This window comes from Mercenaria mercenaria, chromosome 15, assembly GCF_021730395.1.
Source record: "Mercenaria mercenaria strain notata chromosome 15, MADL_Memer_1, whole genome shotgun sequence".
NCBI classification, from domain to species: domain Eukaryota; kingdom Metazoa; phylum Mollusca; class Bivalvia; order Venerida; family Veneridae; genus Mercenaria; species Mercenaria mercenaria.
This window is the reverse complement of record NC_069375.1, coordinates 7,381,606-7,398,845: the sequence shown is the minus strand read 5'-3', so window position 1 is coordinate 7,398,845 and position 17,240 is coordinate 7,381,606. Positions and strand designations below refer to the sequence as shown.

General features: G+C 37.2%; 3 protein-coding genes across 3 annotated transcripts; 1 reads left to right on the top strand and 2 right to left on the bottom strand.

Moving 5' to 3' along the window:
• Positions 1-1,586: 1,586 nt before the first annotated feature.
• On the top strand, positions 1,587-4,920 carry LOC128549197 (uncharacterized). The gene is made up of 4 exons (XM_053525723.1): positions 1,587-1,898; positions 3,075-3,835; positions 4,028-4,390; positions 4,524-4,920. The coding sequence occupies exons 1-4, from the start codon at positions 1,587-1,589 to the stop codon at positions 4,918-4,920; spliced, it is 1,833 nt and encodes a 610-aa protein (XP_053381698.1).
• A 4,576-nt stretch (positions 4,921-9,496) lies between these two features.
• Positions 9,497-10,435, bottom strand: LOC128549195 (uncharacterized). Its single transcript, XM_053525722.1, has one exon. The coding sequence runs from the start codon at positions 10,433-10,435 to the stop codon at positions 9,497-9,499; it is 939 nt and encodes a 312-aa protein (XP_053381697.1).
• Positions 10,436-13,343: 2,908 nt separating this feature from the next.
• On the bottom strand, positions 13,344-14,165 carry LOC128549194 (uncharacterized). Its single transcript, XM_053525721.1, has one exon. The coding sequence runs from the start codon at positions 14,163-14,165 to the stop codon at positions 13,344-13,346; it is 822 nt and encodes a 273-aa protein (XP_053381696.1).
• Positions 14,166-17,240: the final 3,075 nt, after the last annotated feature.

The window sequence follows — 17,240 nt, the reverse complement described above, 5'->3', positions numbered from 1 at the left end:
TTTTTGTTTGATGGCATCCACATTTTCTTTACCAATTGTTCGTAATTGTTCCTGACAGTACTCCATGTTTTGCATGATTTGGATTGTTTTGTCTAGTGTTAACTTGTCGCCCTCGTTAATTAATTTCTCCCTGGCCTTAGAACTGTTTGTACCGAACACAATTCTGTCACGTATCATTTCTTCTGGTTTGTCAAATTGACAGTCCCTTACTCTAATCCTCAATCTAGTTAGGAATGTGTCAAAGTTGTCTGAGCCCTGGATCTCATTGTAAATCTTGCAGCGCGCGAAAATTGGATTCAACTTCGGCTGCACATAATTCCTGAAACTTGCAGCGCGCGAAAATTGGATTCAACTTCGGCTGCACATAATTCCTGAAACGCGTGTAATATGTATCTAGTTTCTTCCTCATCACTAATGTCCTTCCATGTTTGGCGCACTTCTCTTCCTCTGTCCCCTACCCATATAAGTAAGTAGTTTACATTTTGTTCTCCGTTTTTTCACTGAGTGGACCGTTGAAGATAAGCTTAGCGTGCGTTTCAAATTTCTGCCATTCATCTGGCAAGTTTGAACTGTTCCAGTGAATCTGTTGAGACAGTATGCCTTCAATATTCACAAATGTGATAAGAACACCTAATCAAATAGCTTTGATAAGTAATCCGTTTTTATTCTGACACCATGTAATATTTTAGTGTTGTTGGTATTATAATAACAATACAGTTCTGTAGGATCCATGTTGTCATGTTCGCTAGCGAGAGTCAGTACTGATCTTTCCGCTACTTGAACTTTCTTGTAATTTTGTATCTTTGGGTTTCCCTCTGTCTCATGTTGGCGCTGACGCGATGACATAATTAACGATAAACTTTTCGTTTGCAGAATTTTACAGTTTTATAAAGGTTGCATGGTGTAAGTTTATGCAGTATTTTGTAATAATACATATTAGTCCTTGTTTTGGCCGCAATAACTTGTAGTAGCATACTCTCCTAGCTGTTTTAATAGATTTTTGGATTCGTACTGAAGGTTGCTCGTACCTTTACTCATTCCCTTGTTTAAGCTTCAAACTACTATTTCATGAATTTGTATCTTTTTTATATTTTTTAAAGCTCACCAAGGTTTTTGGTCACTGTTACAAAATTTAGTGATTTTTATAAAAAACAAAGACGAATATCAAAACAGGGAATGCAACGCACCAAAACCGCAGCCTCCTCAAAACGAAACCCACAGCACGCAGACGCGTGCACTACACACACACAAACACACACACACACACACAAAGCCAACACATTAGGACAAAACGAACAAACAAAGGAACACAGTGGGGCACCGCCTTGGAACGGTCAGTGGCAAAAGCCATTTTTTCCGAAGCATTATGTAAAACTAGTCATATTGTAATATATCGCTTATATGGTTTCTTTCGTATATTTTCGGTATTTACCACATACATGTTACCTTTGAGCCATTCCAAATAAACCACATAAAGGGACTTTGTGCTTTGTTTTTCGATGGTAACTAATTGGTTATACTCGCTGGCCTTATCCTTGGTCCGGTACAGTAAATAACCACGAACAGATAAAGCTGAGAATCATCACATGGAAACAAGAAAATTGAGGAAACAGACACCTAAAGGCATGGGGCTGTATCACCAGCGTAGTAACGAGTTGTTCGAGGAATTCAAAAAATGTGTCAGTGGTCTAGAAACATATATTTCATCAAACTATGGTTTATCTATCAGCAGTTCAATATCTAGTCTGAACAAGTGTACAGACCAATGTAAAGAGCTACATCAAGACGTTCAAACGGCATATGCTGAGTATATGAAGTATTTAGATGGTGTCAAAACAAAAGAGAGTGAAACTGAAATGGCACGGTTGGACAATTCGTATGAAGAAGTTGAGAACAAAGTGAGTGAATATTTGAAAACTATACAAAATATTAAATCCGAAAAAATTGACACAATGTCACAGAGCTACAAGAGCGATATTTCATCGACTCAAAGCTTAGTCATGCTTAAAGCAGCAGAAGCCAAAGCTGTTTAAGTCCGAGTAGAATTTGCAGAAAAGGAAAATGAATTGAAGAAAAAGAAAGCAAATATTGATGCTGATCTGGAACTGTTAAAACACAAAAGAGAAGCAGCAGCTCTTGCTACAGAAGCTAATGAACTAGCTAATCTAGTGGGTGTTTCGTTCTCAACATGGTTCAGTGTTAGGGGACATTCAGTTAATGCATGAGGAAGATCCAACTTCAAAAGTGCAACATTATTTTAACAGTCAATTTGATAGTGATCCACACCATATGTTGAAGCAAGAAAAATCCAACAATGAAACAAATACAACAGCACACTTTCTCTTAAGAAAGAACCTTATTTTGTCAAGACTGACAACTTTCAATGACACATGTACACATTACCAAGCCTGGAAAGCCAGCTTTCAGTCGGTGAGTGATGAAATGGCTCTTAACAGCAGTGAAGAAGTGGACCTTCTAATCAAATACTTAGGTCCGAGTTAAAAAAAAACACGCCACCAGCTTGAGAACCGCGTATCTTCACAATACAGACGAGGCATTAAGTCCTGAAAGTGTGTTGAATTCATTGACGAATAGGCTTCAGACTTTTTCATGTTTGACCAATAAGGACAGAGCAAGGCTTTATGACTTAGCGGACATCTGGCAGGAGATTGAGGGGCTGATGACTAATCCCAAGTACGGCAAAACTTTGTCATACTTTGACTCATCGATTGGAGTCAATCCTGTCGTTAACAAATTACCTCACAGTTTGCAGCAGAAATGGGTGACTCATGCGTCCACGTACAAAGAAAGTCACGGCGAACCATTCCCGCAATTTCGCTTTTTTGCAAGCTTTGTTAAAACGTTCAGCTTTATATACAATGATCCTAGTTTTATCTACGAAACCCAGACAACGAAAGACCCCAGTCGACAAAGGAATCGTGATCCACCGTATTCAAGAGTAGCACCCAGTGGTCGTGTAGCAGCGGCGAAAACAGGAATTCAGCATGATAACGAATCTAGTGTGTCTAATGATAAGTGTTTATTACATAATGGTGCTCCACATGCTCTTGCAGATTGCAAAAAAAAATAAGTGTAAGTCTGAAGAAGAAAGGCAGAAGTTTCTGTTCGAAAACAAATTGTGTTATCGGTGTTATTCTGGAGACCACCAGGCTCGTGATTGTAAAGTTTCACAGAAAAAGACGGAGCAGCATGGTGGGGAGAGACAGCGCTCGTCTGCCGGGCGGAATGACAGACTACAATCTACAGATCAAAAACAGAAAGTTGACAACAAGTGTGCTGAAATTTGTGGTGATAATATTGTTGGTAAATCTTGTGCTAAAATTATGCTGGTTTATATTTACACAAAAGATAACCCAGATAATTATGTTCAGTGCTATGCTACCGTTGATGAGCAAAGTAATAGGTGTCTGGCAAAGCCAGAATTGTTTCAGTTATTAAATGTCACTGGTAAATCTGTTGAATATACAATGTCTCGATGCAATGGAATTTCTGTCAAATCTGGTAGAGAATTAAACAATTTGGTTGTTGAATATATTGACAAAAGTGTTCAGTTTGAACTTCCTACTGTTATAGAATGTCAGGACATACCTAGTAATAGGAATGAGATTCCTACACCGAGTGTGGCAGCCAATCACCCACATTTGTCAAACGTAGCCCCTTTAATCCCAGAAATAGATAGTAATGCAAAAATGTTATTATTACTTGGTCGAGACATCCCAGATGTACATCATGTCCTAGATCAACGCTTAGGGCCAAAAGGTTGCCCATTTGCACAACGTCTGCCCCTTGGCTGGGTTGTCATAGGTGAAGTGAGGTGTGCTTAGGCAATGCTCACATTATCCCAGATGTCAATGTTAAGAAAACCTATGTTGTGATGACGGGCGAGCCTCGCTTCTTCTGCCATGTCCTAGCTAAATTCATGTGTCTGAATCAAAGGATGAATTCATGTCTGAGTGCAGTGCAGTTCTACATATGTGATAGACAATGGTAGATATACTCTGTTCAGACCGTGTACAAACATTGATCGTGATCATATGTCTACATATGATTATGATTTTGTGTTCGCTCTTGATGTCCGCCATGATGACAAAGCGTCTTTGTCCATAGATGACCGTGACTTCCTCTCCATAATGAACAAAGAGTTTGTCATTGATTCACAAGATAGGTGGTCAGCCCCCCTTCCCTTCAAAACACCAAGGTCTAGACTTCCTAACAACAGAGTCCAAGCACTTCAAAGAGCAAAATGTCTTCAGGCAAACTTGAGCAAACGTCCCCTTAAAAGACAACATTTTGTTGATTTCATTGGCAAGTTACTAACTAATGGTCATGCTGAAAAAGCACCAAGGTTAGATGATAGTACTGAGTGCTGGTACTTACCTATTTGTTTGGGTCTATCATCCAAAAAAGCCCAACAAGATAAGAGTAGTATTTGACTCGTCAGTACAATATGAGGGTGTTTCATTGAATTCAGTGCTGTAGGAAGGCCCTGATTTGACCAATAGCCTTCTGGGTGTTCTGCTTAGATTTAGACGTGAGTTAGTTGCAGTTTCGGTAGATGTAGAACAGATGTTTAACTGTTTCCGTGTACATGAGAATGACAGGAATTACTTAAGATTCTTTTGGCATGAGGATAATGAAACTTCAAAGCCTCTTATAGAGTACCGTTTGTGTAAACATGTGCTTGGCAACAGCCCGTCTCCGGCTATAGCAAACAATGGGTTAAGGAAGGCTGTAGAGAAATCTGATGATGATGTAGTACATTTTGTCGAGAGAGATTTCTATGTAGACGATGGGTTAATGTCATGTCTTACTGTATCTGAAGCAACCGATTTGCTTCAACGCACTCAGTCACACCTGGCAAAATCCGGGATTCGTCTTCATAAGATTGCGTCTACCTGACGTTATGAAGTGCTTCCCAAAAGAGGACCTAGCCGAGTTGTGTTAGGATATATTAGCAATCAGTCTCGTAGATTTTATACTTGCATTAGCAATAGAGTTCAGAAGAAGTTAGCACTCATCAGCAGTGGAGGTACATTCCATCTGACAAAAACCCAGCAGACGCAGGAAGTCGTGGTACGAGTCCGGCTCAGCTTAGTGATAGTATGTGGCTATTAGGCCACAGATTTCTTACGGAACATGTCGAACCCACTAGTAGATCCTCAGTCCGATTCTGAAGTTAGAACTACAAGTGTAGTTACTATGACAACCAAAGTTAGGGAGGGACTTTATCTAGGTGCATGCAGATTTGAGCGTTTTTCTTCATGGACCAAGTTAGTGTTAGCTATAGGTATACTTGTACACGTTGTGTTGTCATTGAGAAAACTTGTCCAGTGTAGAGGATGGCATGTCTTTTCAGATGCGCGATCCATAGAGAGCAATTCTAGAGCCACCATAGTTATCCTCAGAGAAGTACAACATGTCAGTTTTAGGGCAGAAGCTTTGATGTCAGAAAATTCAGTTAGCACTAACAGTAAACTGCTGCAATTGGATCCATTTCTTGATGATAAGGGATGACTCCGTGTTGGTGGTCGTCTCCGTCTGAGCAGTTTACCCTTAGATGAGAAACACCCGATTAGTTTGCCTGTTACTCACCATGTTACAAAATTAGTCATTAGGCATCATCATGAGTCTGTCCATCACCAGGGACGTTTATTTACAAAAGGTGCAGTTAGACAAGCAGGTTATTGGGTCATAGCTGGAAAGCGAGCAGTCTCCTCGCTTATTTTAACTGCGTGACATGCAAGAAACTAAGGAATAGGTACATACCATTAATGTAGAGAATGGGCAGGTTAAGGATTTCCTCTGTACGTCGGGTAGCATATGGGTCTTTAACGTTCCTTACAGTTCACACATGGGAGGGGTCTGGGAACGTATGATCGGATTTTCTAGACGCATATTGGAGTCAATGCTCGCAATCACCCACAATCTTACCCATGATGGCCTTGTTACACTTATGGCTGAGGTTGGTGCCATTGTAAATGCGCGCCCTATCGTTCCAGTGTCTTCTGACCCTGATTGTCCACAGATCCTTTTCCCAGCAGCCCTATTGACCATGAAACTAGATTCTGATCATCAACCTGTTGATGACTGTCGTAAACTTAGTTTTGAATCTACGACAATAATTTAACAACAAAACACAGAATGCCACTTTTATCTTTTTATTTTTAATCCAATATATTTTACTCACAATTACATCCCTTTTACTGACTTTATACTCCTTCTACAAGATATAGACCGGCTATATATATATATATATATATATATATATATATATATATATATATATATATATATATATATATACTAACTATTGCCGCCAAAATAACATGTAAAAATCATGGAAATCATGGAAATTTTACCGCCAAAAACAATGGGAGCAAAATAATGATATAATTTTCTAGGCCATATATCGGGAGCAAACAATAGGGGACAGTGTCATTTTCTAGAACACATATTTGGAGCAATGTATTAAAGAATAACTATTAGGAGTAAATAATATAATGCTTACCAAATAATAATAAACAAATACTTTGTATATAATAATGAAAGAAAAATGTAGATCAAATATTAAGTCAATCCAATAATGTCTCGCACTCTGCGACACTCCGGCCAAAAAATGATAAATCCAAACTGTTTATGGAAATTTAAAATATTCCTTCTCGTATGATCCCGAAACACTAATGATATTGTCATTTTCATCAAAAATTGTGTCTTTACGTAGTGTTATTTGAAAAATCTCTGTTTGAGTCTTAAATGGCCGCGATACCGTTAAATCTCCAGAAACACCATTCTCATCATCACTACTGATGATGATACAGTCAGCAATATCCGTTGAGGTCGGCGAATCTTTGAATATTTCTGAATCAATGTAATCCAAAGTTGTATCTTCATTAGCGGTTTGAATATCACTAATCAAAGAGCACTGATCATCACTAGCGGTTTGAATATCACTGATCAAAGAGCACTGATCATCACTAGCGGTTTGAATATCACTGATCAAAGAGCGCTGATCATCACTAGCGGTTTGAATATCACTGATCAAAGAGCACTGATCATCACTAGCGCTACACGCCTTAGCATCACTAATACTTGAACCTTTCAAATCACTAGCATTTTGAATAGCACTAACAACAGAATATTGATCATCGCTAGCACTTTCAGTGTCCAAATCGTCAGAAGAGATGTCTTCTACGATAGGGTTGTATGGCGACCTCTGTAGTAGGGTAAGATCAAAATCATCGACGTCAATATTTTCGGCCGTGAATGCAGATAACTCATTTATAATTGACTGCAATCCATTTATATAATCATATATTTTACAGGTGTCTGTTTTATCACAAGCCCCTACAGGTATACACGTTGTGTATGTGTAACATGCAATATTTAATTAGTAATTAAATACTTTCCTGCACCAATTCGTAATCAGTTAAATGTGGGCTAATTAAACCTAAAACTTATCTGCAGCCGTAATGACTTTTTGAACTATTTCAAATCTACTATCTTGAAAAAAAATGTTGAAAAAAAAGAAAAAAGCACTACTTACTCTATAACAAATATCTAACTTTTTACAATCATAAAATGTTTACAATAAATCTGTTGAGTATTCCAGAACATGAACACCCGTTAACTCGGGTTATGTAAGAAATCCCAGAAAATGTGGTTAATTTTACTCTCTAGGCCAGATTTCTAGCTGAATATATGTGAAGTTAAGGAAACTATTGTACATGTGATAGATCTAGAGTTAACAAAAATCCGGTCTACCAGCTATAAACTATAAGTAGAAGTTTATGAATATTTTTTGATAAAGTTTTGGAATCTTGTAAACAGAGAATTTCTTAATTTTATCCTGTATGCAAGTAATATCCATGTGACTTGAACGTATGTTAAATACTTTTATCTAAAGCTGGCGGATGGCAGTTGTGTTGAGTATTAAATTCTTTAGATAAAATAACTCATATTCTCGTTAATTCTAACATATTTTTCTCGGTTAAATACAGACATAAAATTTCATACATTTTACGCAAGTTTATGTCCATAGGTTTATGTGCATTTCTTTAGCTATATTGTTATCAATTTGACGTAGATGGTTTAATCAACATTAATATTATCAAGAAAGTAATAATGGAGTGCCGAGCACTGTGGTGCACAAGAAAAAACAAGAAAAAAAAGAAAGCAGCAACTTGAGTGAGAAAAGAAAACAATCAAACAGAACTTGGATATATAATGAGTTAATATACAGACAGTATTTCACTTTAGTAGGATTAAATCAGTGACTGAAAAAAGAAAAATATTTAGATTTATAAAAGGCTGGAATCAATATCTGACATGTTGTTGTGATGAAATATTCTGTTATATTTCTTCAGGGAAATTGCAAACAAACTTTAAATAAATGTTAGATTTCTTTTTGTTAAACTTTAACAAAATCAGAACTATTTGAAAATAAAATATGTACTAAATAATGCTAGTTTTAGTCTTTTTTCAGTTTCGTAGTCGTTGGGATAGCGTTGGCCCAACACTGGACCAACCATGATAGACGAAAAATGCTGTTGGCCCAATGGAGGGCCAACGATAAGTGCAGGATACCAGTTGTTGGCCCAATGGAGGGCCAACGATAAGTGTAGGATTCCAGTCGTTGGGCCAACGGTGTACCAACCGTTGGGCCAACGTTGCGCCAATTAGCAAAATGGCGTTGGGCCAACGTTGGAAATCTTTGTTGGGCCAGAAGAGTCTGCCGTTGGCCCAACGTTGGGCCAACGCATGTCTGTTATCTGGGTTGTCGTCGTCTGATGTTATATCTTCATAGTAGCTGGTTGAAGGTTGTTGTTTTGAACTTGTAGTAATTGTCAATTCCAATCCCATTTTTAGCGCTTCAGTTTTCTTCAATTTGTGCACTAACTGAAGATGATTCACAACATAATATCTTCGAAGAAACTTCGAATTACACATTGTTAGTGGACAGCACCAGTATTTCGACGTATCATGGAAATGTTCAATATGCCTTTTTATGTTTCTTTTTTGAGTAAACTTTTTATCACAAATATCGCAAAGATACATTTTCTAAGTTTATGGTAACGTGTCAATGTTCCTAATGCGCTATCAGTAGGTTTATTTCAGTGTACTCGATAAACCACGAAATCCTCGTGCTTGATTTCGTGGTGTATGAACAAGCGCTAGTTTGCTCCCAGTCATGTACAATACACTAGATAAACCACGAGATCATCGTGCTGTACTTTGCAGTCTATGAACAAGCGTTAGTTTGCTCCCCATGAAGGTTACAAGCGACTAAATTATGTACAATCATTTAGTATACATGTATGTATGATGTGTTCTCTTTCAAATAATTTTCAAAACATATCTTATGTCTAATTAATTCCACTATATTTATGCACCACTTAGCACGTATATACCTATTTAAATTGTTCAATTTTCACATTAATGTGACCTTCCAGGCAAAAAAAGAGAAATAATACAGATTCTAAAGCAATTTCTGAATTTTTTCTCTAGCCTTAGTTGCCGCAATTCTTGTTGGTCGTTGATTTATGTCGGGTAGGTTATCTGTCTCAGAACTACCCTGTTCATTATCGATATCATATTTGCCTTGAACATCATCGTCTGTTACAGTTTCACCTGATGTTTCTATGGGAAAGAGGAGATTCAGGGGTCGTTGGAAAACTTTCCCAGAGGCAGTTGTAACCTTAGCAGACCGAATTTCACCGTCACTGCTCAACCCTAGTTCTTTAATCCGTGCTAATTTCCACTGACCACGTGGCAGGTCGTCTTTAATTAACACTACATAGCCAAGTTTTGGCGCATTCTTTGCCTGAATTCGTGGCGATCTGATGTTAATTCTTGAACGCTCTCTCAAACTAGAAAGATATTCCTCTCTCCATATTTTCCAAAACACATTTAAAAGCTTTTCACCCTTTTTCCACATTTTGAGCAATTTATCACTACTATTTTCTTTCACATTAAAATCCGGGTCATCTTCATCGTCTTTGGTTTCTGGTATTCCAGTTTTGGGGTTCAAACAAATAAAATGTGAAGGGATTAGAGCTATTGACGATTTCAAATCTTCCCAAACATACACAAGTGGACGGGAATTTATTATTGATTCCACCTCTTTGACAACAGTAAGCATTTGATCAAAAGTTAACTTTTTTTTTCCCATTGTTTTACGCATAGACCTTTTCACTAATCCCACTAAACGTTCATACATTCCCCCCATCCATGGTGCAACTTCAACTATAAATGACCATTTTACTCCAGAATGTGCAACATAATCTTGAACATCTGCACTTTTCACCACATTGCACCATACCAAACGAACCGTGTCACTTGTAAGTTTGAATTGTTTAGCATTATCGCTAATTATTTCTTCAGGCGTACCTCTTGTTGCTATAAATCGTGTCAACATTGGACGAAAGAAACGGCGGTCATATCTCTCACTATCTCTAAGTGGATCGCTCTAGTGGTTAGACATGTAAATAGGCATATCCACACTTTACTAATCACTTTGTCCTCCCTAGTGTAGAGCGGGCCTAAATAATCTAAGCCCACCGAAGAAAATGGAGTTGATGTTTGAACTCTGCTAAACGGTTATGGCACCATATATGGAATGCGATATGGACCACCCTCTACCTTTCTACAAACAAGACATCTTTGTAGCACTGACCGCACATTAGCACGACCATGTATAATCCAATATACGTTTCTAATTTCTGCGAGTGTTTGAGATATACCACAATGCATTATCCTTTGATGAGATCTTTCGATCAGTAGATGCGTCAATCTTTCCTTTGAAGGTAATTAAATGGAGTATCTAGCACTTTCAGTGAGTTCGGCATTTTCAAATCTACCACTACATCGAAGAAACCCTTCATTGTCGATACATAAATCGAGCTGTCTTGCTAAGTTGTTTGGCTTTTTAGATCCAATGGATTCTATCGTATCTGAGAAATGCTTCATTTGCACATATCTTACCCACAATTTCTCCGCATTTTCTAGTTCTTCCTTTGTTAAGTAACACTTTCTTTGGTTTCCCTTTTTAACTACAGATACAAATCTTAAACACCAGGCTGTAACGCGAAAACGTTTCGTCACTGATGGAACTTTCTCAATCTCAATGTCAAATGGGGGTCGAACTTCTTTCGTAAAAGTAGTGCCCAACACTAGAGAACTCTCAGTTTCGCTAGAGCTTTGGTCTGGTTCATCTTCAGTTTCCTCGAATTCTTTGATTTCATCAACTGAACTCTTGAGATCTATTCCACTTGTCTCAACATCTTTGTTTTTATCTATGTCTTGTCCACCTTTAATAATCTCTTTCAAATTATTGGGTCCGTGTCACCAAAAACCATTTTGTTTGAGTTGGTTCATCGTAAATCCTCGACTCACGATATCTGCTGGGTTTGATTCTGTCTTTACATATTTGAATGTAATATGGTCATGACTTTTGATTTCTTTAATTCTGTTGTTGATGAAAACTGGTTGAGGCTTTTCTGAAGAGATCCAATTTAGCACACATTTCGAATCTGTGAACAGAATCGAATTTTGAATCGGTAATCCGAGTGTTGTTTTGTCACAAAATCCATACACTGAACTCAAATTAAAACACCCATAAGCTCGAGCCTAGGGATTGTTATTCCCTTCACTGGAGCCAAACGACTCTTGGGAAACACAAGATATGATTGAAAATCCTCATTTTTTATCTGCACCAGGTAAACAGCAATCACATATGCTTTTTTTAGAGACATCAGTGAAGCACACCAGAGAAGAATTATTGTGTGTTAAGGCAATGTATCTTGGGATTTCTTTATATTTCAACTGTCTCAGATCACTCTGGAATTCTTTCCAATCTTGCAAATCATCACCTATCACTTTGTCATCCCAAACTAATTTCTTTTCCCACAACTTTTGAATAAACATTTTTCCTCTTACAGTTATGGGTGTAGAGAGACCAAGTGGGTCATAAATTGAAGCCACCATTTTCAATGCATTTCGTTTAGTAACTTCTATCTACTCGTCAAGAATAGTGGTTGGGTTCAGTGAGATTGTATCCTTTTCCGTATTCCATGTATGACCTAAGACTTTGGTGATATTGTCATCTACTGTGTCACTGTCGGCAAATTTCTTTCTTAATATATCATCATTTGTTGACCATTCTCGTAGATTCATTTTTGCCTCACTGAATATCGATTTTGCCTTTCTGTAATTTCGGAGTCCCTCTTTTGACGTTTCACATCCAATTAACACATTGTCCATATATATGTTTTCCTTGAGTTTCTTTGCTAGATCTGAATCGTACGAATCCAGGTGATGTTCAACCGTAGCGCTGAGCAAAAAGGGACTCGATATGACCCCGAAATGAACACGGCAAAATCTGAATTCTTGGACGTTGTTTTCCTCAACACTTGGTTCCTTCCAGTCCTTAAACCATAGAAATCTGGTCACATCTCTGTCTGATTGTTGCAGACCAATTTTCAATATCCGATGTCATGACAATTTTATTTAATCGGAATCGTAGAAGAATTCCACAACGATCTTTGAGAAGTACGGGTCCTCTAAACAAGCACCCGTTTAAACTATTGTTGTCTTGTTTCGTCTTTGCAGAAGCATCGTAAACTATTCTAAGTTTTGTAGTTGTTTTCTCTGGCTTTATTACTACATGATGAGGTATGTAGTGTTTCCTTTCTCCCATTTCTATTTTCCAACTTTTTCTATGACACCCTTTTCAATCTGATCTTCGATAACATCATTGTACCTCTTAAAGAGATCAGGGTGACTTTCCAGCTTTTTTGAGAGAGAATTCAATCGCCCAAAGGCTAATCCTCTAATTTCAGGTAACTCGGTTACTTTACTTTTCCAAGGCCAACTGACCTAATATCTTCCGTCGTCGTCACGAGATGCAGTCTCTTTGAAATGAGCTAACGCCTTTTCATCGCCATCTGATTGAGGATCATCTGTGATTCTAATTGTTTCAAGATTCCAAAAATCTTCAATATTTGGTTTGATGGGCAAACACTCATCCACGGGAGTAAACATACTGTCAACAATTGGAGGTCCTTTTGTAAGGGTCAACATGGTAACTGAATTGACCCTGTAATGGTTATCCTTGACATGTGTTCTTCCTGTAAGAATCCAGCCCAGAGAGGACGACAACAAGTACAGGCCTGGTTGTATTTCGATTTTGTCATTCTCGATGATATCCAAGTAATAGTCATTTCCTATCAACATGTCCAGTTGAATGGTTTCCGCTTTACATGGAATGTTATCTGCTAAAGTCAAATGCTTCGTTTTATCTGCAAAATCCGAAGGCGAAATGAACTTTACCGTGTTGCGATAAATTGAACCTGTAATCTTAGAACCATGTATTTCCCAGTTTTCTGCTTCAGGCACAGCTTCGTTGTTTTTGTCTTAATCACTTTTGTTTTATCACTTCCAAATGTCACCAGGTTAATCTCTTCTTCTGATTCTTCTTTCAAGTTTAGACGTCGTGCTAAACTCTCGGTTACATAGGTTCTATGTGACCTTGAATCAAGTAACAAACGGATGTTTTCCGTATACGTTCCTTTTGGAGCTTTAACATCCGTTTTCGCAGTTTGCATCAAAACATTCTCTCCGGATGAAAGAAGACCAACTTCCTTATGTTTTTCTTCTCTTTCAGTTTCTTCAGAGAGTTGAACTGTTTGTGGTGTTCTCTTCCCAAATCTTTTTTCACAAAGACTTCTGTGATGTACATTTCGTTCACCACAATATACACATTCTCTTGAAGTTCTACATTCTTTTGAGAGGTGACCTTCACGGAGACATTTATAACAGCTCTTCTTCAGTTGCTTCTTTCTTTCATCAGTTGTTTGATACTTTGCACATTCATCGCTCCAATGCGTCTTTGAACAATATCTGCATTTTTTCGTTGGACTTGACTTTTTTGATCCCAGGTTTTCATGCACTACTAATGCTCCAGAATATTTCTGATTATCACTTCGTTGATCGCTATTCTGGTTTGTAAAATTAGATGAGCTCTTTGACATTCTGTGATTGCTGCTTTCTTTCTTTGCGCTGTCAGTTTTTTTCAGAATGTTCCTTTGATGTGATGTATTGGCGAAGAATGTCTCGTATTCTACACACAGACCATGGTACCTTATCATATTTAATGATTTCCAGTTGAAGAAGTACATCACTTGGCAATTTTCTCTTTATCATAGAGACAAATACTTCCTGGTTAGTGTCTTGACTCAGTACTTCTAAACTTCTCAAATGTCTCTCAGTGCTGTCAATGAAATATCGTAGTTTTCTTTGGTATTGCGGGGTGGAGAAAGATCCATTATTTTCTTGTAATGAAGGTCGATGGCTTCTTGGCGGTCACCAAATCGTTCTTGAAGTACATGTATGGCTACAACATAATTTTCGTTCGTGAGGGAATATCGAGCTATAGAACTCCTAGCTTCACCAGTGAGTTTGCTCTTCAAGTAATTGAATTTGTCAACATTTGATCTGAGAGTTTCTCATTGTTATGAATGGCACTTTCAAACGAGTCCCAAAATTCTGTCCAATACAACTTGTTCCCATTAAACAATGGCATGTGTAACATAGGTAGTTTCACCGTAGCAGAATGACTTTCATTTTTTAACTGCACTCGCATTAAATCTTGTTGAAGTTTCATTTGTGTTTCCACCAATCTTTGAAGTTTATCAGCTCTGGTAGAAGTTTTAGTTGCATCAGCTTCAGTTTTCTCTTTTGACTTTAACTTTGACTCAAGTCGGTCTCTCAGGATTCCAAGGTCAAAAAAGACATTCGAGACTTTTTAACAAATTGCACTGCCTTCCTCAAGGATTGATTGAATCAGACTATCATCCTCATCTCCTACAACATTAGATATTTTCTCAGATTGGTTGTCTAACTTTTCTTGTCCAAAATGAATTTTCGCTATACTAGTCTGCACATTTTTGAATACATCATCAAGTTCCTCCGGTAACAACTCCTCTAAGTTAATTTGAAGTAACTCAGTTCCAGCTTGCACTTCTTTCATCAAGGCATTAACGAAGCGTGTGCGCACACCTTTCAAGTACTGTAGGTTCGAAGACGGCATTTTCGATATTTGTGAATAATAACTTATTTTCCACAGAGAATTATACGCAAAAAAACGTAATCCAAACACTATTCGTTATCTTAATCCAAATATAACAAAAGGTGTAGCAGAGAATTATATTCCATTACGTTACTTTAATCTACAGAAAAATAAATCCTTTGTCTCAGCATTAAAACTCTAGATGTATTGAAATGATAAACTTCCCACCCTTACACAACACACTCCTCGAAATAGTGCTTGAAAATCTTTAGAACTTTTCAAACTATATTTCTTTTCTTTCAAATAAAAATCACAATTTCTTTTCTCACTTTAAATCCACACACAAGTTCACTTTAAATCCAAATTGCTATTCCCCGGGTTCCGGCGCCATTTGTCTTAAACTTAGTTTTGAATCTACGACAATAATTTAACAGCAAAACACAGAATGCCACTTTTATCTTTTTATTTTTAATCCAAAATATTTTACTCACAACTACATCCCTTTTACTGACTTTATACTCCTTCTACAAGAAATAGACGGGCTATATATATACTAACTATTGCCGCCAAAATAACATGTAAAAATCATTGAAATCATGGAAATTTTACCGCCAAAAACAATGGGAGCAAAATAATGATATAATTTTCTAGGACATATATCGGGAGCAAACAATAGGGGACAGTGTCATTTTCTAGAACACATATTTGGAGCAATGTATTAAAGAATAACTATTAGGAGCAAATAATATAATGCTTACCAAATAATAATAAACAAATACTTTGTATATAATAATGAAAGAAAAATGTAGATAAAAAATTAAGTCAATCCAATAATGTCTCGCACTCTGCGACAATGACCTTAACTTGAAAGATCTGTACAAAGACCAATGGAAGCGTGTCCGATATCTTGCAAATCAGTTCTGGTTGCGTTGGAGAAAGATTTCCTCCAGTCACTGCAGTCCAGACCAAAAGGGCAATCAGATCATGCACCTTTAAAGGTCAATCACATAGTCCTTCTCAAGGACTATGAAGTAGCTAGAAACTGTTGGCCATTAGGACGGGTGAGCAAACTGTTTCCTAGTACTGACGGTAAAATACGCAAAGTGGAGGTTTGTGTAATAAAGGATGGAAAACGGTCATTTTTTGTGAGGCCAATAGTTAACACGGTACTTCTGGTTAAGCTTTGACTTTTGTTAATGTTATGAAGTGATTCATTGTGGACTGTGCCAATTAACAATATAGTGTAAAAGAGAGTTTTGTGTAAATGTTCATTACAAAAGCATTGTGTGTATAGATTTTGTTTATTCCATACGGGTTTTATAAGTGCAAGTTATTACATATTTGATATTTCATTTTTAAACCATAATTACCAATGTCCTTCTTAATAGGATAGAAACATTTATAATCTATTTAGGTTATACATAAATTTTTCTGCACTGCATTAGAATTCTATGTAAGGCACCGCGTTATGTTCAGTCTAGGCTACTGTCTGTGTACCATGCAAGCATCTGAATTTATTGAACTGCATTGTAAAATATGTTCGGAAGTTTTTGATTTATAACAAAGTTATTTTATACAATATTGTACCATTGTGTAAACTTTCTATTTGTTGTTCTGCATAAGGATTTTTTCTGAAGGGCCTCAGATAAGATTTTGTGCGGAGCTCTAGATAGGAAGCTTCCATTTTTGGCAATTTTTGTTTAGGATTGATTTGTATCTATAAAGGTAAAGCACAGTGCATTTAACCTGTGGTAAAAGCCCACCTCCCAATAAGGACCATAATTTTGCTCTCTCAAGAGTGGTCCTTGTAGACAGGTTTTTGATTGTATAATTCCAAATTCGTCTTGCAATTGATATACAACGTTTAATAGCAGATTGTTAAAAAATTTACGTGTTTTAATATTGTGTAGTGATATCTTTGATATCAGGTGGGGAGTGTCATGTTCGCTAGCGAGAGTCAGTACTGATCTTTCCGCTACATAAACTTTCTTGTAATTTTGTATCTTTTGGTTTCCCTCTGTCTCATGGTTTGGCGCTGACGCGATGACATAATTAACGATAAACTTTTCGTTTGCAGAATTTTACAGCTTTATAAAGGTTGCATGGTGTAAGTTTATGCAGTATTTTGTAATAATTCATATTAGTCCTTGTTTTG